Genomic DNA, 3,590 nt, shown 5'->3' with positions numbered 1-3,590 from the left:
TTTTCACTTTGTCAGCCAAGAATAGTTTAGCAAAGGGGCAGTTAGGAGGCACAATAGAAAGAATGGAAGACAGTAATGAGCTGCATATTATATGTTGATCAAGTAGGTCCTTATATTTCTATTTACTGTACTTTTCTATGTCTAGAAATGCCTAGACAAACATCTGCACTACAGTTCCCTTCAATACCTGGTCCAGTAACATGCCCCAGGAGTTGAGGGCCTTGAAACAACAAGGGTTCAATACACAGCCTAGGTGTACATCTAGATTTGTTGCTTCAAGACATTTGATGATGTTCACACAATGACAAAGTTGCCTAATCATGACTTTCTCAGAACAAAGCCCTGTCCTGCCATTAAACAGCACGGACTGTGGTTCAGGAAAGTCATATTGCCATAGGCCTGAGGCATGGCAAGTGGAGGAAGGGAGGAACTATTTCAAGAGAGAGATTCTTAAGAATCTAGATTGGGGCTAGGATTTGGGAGGGGGGAGAGGTGCAGGAACCAGTCTCTGTATCTGTGTGATTCGGGTGGGGTACAGACACTTGTCTGTTGGGGGACAGGGAGGGATGGGATGAGCCAGGAATGCAAGAGGAGATAATTAAAAAAAAAAAAAAACACTGTCCTCCCGTTGTTCATGGATTTGTTTGAGCGGGCCCAGGAACGTCTCCATTTTTTGAGACATGTTGTTACTGTGTTTGGCATATCGAATATGTCACGGGTAGCTTGCCAGGTTTTGCCATGCAGGCAAGATACTCTCGGTAGCTTGCTGGGCTCTCCAAGAGGGGCGAAGGAATCAAACCCAGCTCGGTCAGGCTGGCTGTGCGCAAGGCAAGCCCTCTACTGCGGTGCTATCACTCCAGTCCCGAAAGTGGAGATAAATGGAGATAAATACTCGTTGTTAGAAATTGTTGGGGGTATGGTGCCGCCAGCAGGTCAATCTGTACCTGTGAGGCGAGTGCATCAGCAACCTGATGGTGCCTTCAGACTTCCAGATACCCCAAAATTGCTGCTGTGCCTTTGGCCAGACCCCAAAAACTTGGGGAAAAGTTTACCAAGAAAGTAAATAGTCAAAAGTTAGGTATGTGGGAAACACACCCACAAACCACCTCCGGCTCAGCTATATAATCGGAGGCATGGCCTCCCTGTTCCTGATCGAACTGCTTAATGGCCATGATCCCAGAGACTCAGAAACAAATCTCAAAACCCAGCAGCTTTTGGCAGAAATGCGTCCAGTCCCTGCAGTAGGTTACTGGTACTGGGCCAACCCAGGTGGGAATAAGTTTCGTGCCTTGGCCTGCTCCCCCTGCCGGCCCGGTGGCCGCCATCCTCCAGAGGCCACTGGACAATCAGGTTTGGGCCCACAGTGGCGAGACACGCAGAGTCTCATGGGGTGGGGGTGGAGCCGGTCCTGTCCTCCTCACCCTAACGAGACCCCCAAGTCATCGCCCACGAATGGCCTTTCTGGCTCCTAATCAAGCTGCTTGACAGCCATGATCCCAGAGACTCAGAAGCAAATCTCGGAACACAGCAGATTTTGGCAGAAATTCCTCCAGATTTAAGTGTTAAAATTTTGGAATTTCAAAATCACGCAGCCACTACTGCAGCCACGCGACACCATATGTTATTCATAACCAGTAATAGAATACAAATTGTCTAGTGTTGCCTTTTCAGCAGATCTAAGTGTTGGGGTAAAATCCCAAATAATAATGGTGGGTCTGGTGTCAAAATATTGAATGTGATCAAAGTAGAGAGAGAGTAATGTGGAAATCATCTGCCCCACAGGTAGGGGGAGGGGGTGAGATGGGGGTATACTGGGGTTGTTGGGGGTGGAGAATGGGCACTGGTGAAGGTATGGGTGTTTCACTGTATGACCGAGATTTAGACCCAAAAACTTTGTAACTGCTCTCACGTTGATTCAATAAATAAGATTATAAAAAATGAAAAAAATAAAGTCAGGTGGTGTTCATGCACAATTCAATCAGCTAATCAGTGGCTGAATAAATAGCAGTACACCTACATTAAAAAAAAGAAGAAAAGAAATTGTTGAGTGTGAGGTACCTTTGAGCCTCAGAGAACAGTGGCATTTTTTTGGTTAAAAGTTTGGAGAATTGGGTAAGAGTGGTACTCAAAGGCTGATATAAGTGGTATAAGTAATATCACTCCAAAGAATGAAAGAAATTTGGGCCAATGGACACAGGGTTAAGGAACTTCTAGCTGCATATTCCCTTGCACATATGGTCCCTGGAGCAGGGACAGGAGTGACTCTGGAAGTGGAGCCACAGGAGTAACCCCTGGGGCACCACTGTGATCCCCAACAAGTGAAGGAAATTCAAAGCACGGAGTGAGGTGAGGCTGGCCTGGGGGGGGGGGGGGGGAGAGGAGAGAGAGAGAGAGAGAGAGAGAGAGAGAGAGAGAGAGAAGGGGTAGGGGGAGAGGGAGGAAATGCAGAAACTCTGTGACAGACGGGTTCTAACTCTAGAAATTAGAATTCTACCATTCTAATTCTACCACCTTCTATCAGTAAGAGACCACGCCAAGAAGTGTGGACCCAAGCACAGAGGAGTAACAACAGCACGTGGTCTGAGTACTACATACGAAGCAGCTGGGGCGGATTCATTGGGTGCAAGGTCAGCGCGAGGGCCGGCACCAAGGATGACGCTAGGGGCGTTATCAGAGTGGAAGTCATTAAGTTGGGTGTTTCCCAGAGGCGGGTGAGCCCATCACTGCGGGATCTTCCAGGAGAGAACAAGCCCGGGGCAAAGCGATGCGGCCGGGACTGCGAGACGCCGGGCGAGGCAGGTGGGCAGCTAGCCAAGGTCCCTCTGCGCGGAGCCGGGGTCTGCCGGCCGCTGCTTCCCGCGGCGCGCCGCCTACCTCCGGGGCCACGCCGCCGCCGCCCTCGTTGTAGTTCTCGGAGATGAGCTGGTCGAAGAGTAGGTGGATCTCGGTGCGGGCGGAGCTGCTGTCGTCCGGGCGCAGGGCGCAAAGTCGGGCCGACAGGCAGCGGAATCCATCGCCGGGTTTAGCGAGCAGCTCCTGCGATGTATCTCGGAGCGGCCCGCCTGGAAGCGCGCCTGCCACTTGCACAGCCGCCATCTTCCCGGGACACCGGGAAGTGCTTCCGGGGCACACGCAGTTCCGCCTTTTCCGGGACTCGGTGCTCCAATCCCGGAAATGTCGCGTTGGGATCCAAAATACACCCCTGGCGGGCGGGAGGACTGTCTGGGACCCCCCCTCCCCCCCAGGCCGTTTTTCAGATCCCAGCGCCTCCGTCAGAAATAAGCCCGGGGAGAGTCATTCACCTTCCACTTTGCCCCTAGTCTAAACTGAAAACTTGCTTTATGTCCCAGAAAGTCCGCTCCTGGGTGGGCAACAGTGTTTCAGATGTGGGCTAGGGCCCCTTTCTATAGATCTTACTTTTTTTGGCTTTGTTTACAGCTCCTGGTATTGTCCCAGACATAGAACTGCCAGTGACTGAAGATGACACATCACTGATGTAGGCAGGTAGATAGGGAAAGGCCCTTTGCAATGGAAGAAGAATTCTAGGAATGACCCAACTTGTGGATACAGAAAACAAAGGCCTGATAAGA

The 3,590-nt window shown here is 50.7% G+C and overlaps 1 protein-coding gene across 1 annotated transcript in view; it reads right to left on the bottom strand.

The window, feature by feature from the left end:
- The window catches only part of HEATR6 (HEAT repeat containing 6), an 86,801-nt gene extending 83,704 nt beyond the window's left edge, over window positions 1-3,097 (bottom strand). Inside the window, exon 1 of the mRNA XM_056126986.1 lies at window positions 2,875-3,097. Within this exon, the coding sequence (XP_055982961.1) occupies window positions 2,875-3,096 (222 nt within the window). The 5' untranslated portion in view covers window position 3,097. The remainder of the gene's footprint in view (window positions 1-2,874) is intronic.
- Between the last annotated feature and the right edge of the window lie 493 nt (window positions 3,098-3,590).

Source organism: Sorex fumeus, unplaced genomic scaffold, assembly GCF_029834395.1.
Source record: "Sorex fumeus unplaced genomic scaffold, SorFum_2.1 ptg000063l, whole genome shotgun sequence".
In the NCBI taxonomy this organism is placed as follows: Eukaryota; Metazoa; Chordata; class Mammalia; order Eulipotyphla; family Soricidae; genus Sorex; species Sorex fumeus.
This window is presented reverse-complemented; position numbering and strand designations above follow the sequence as displayed.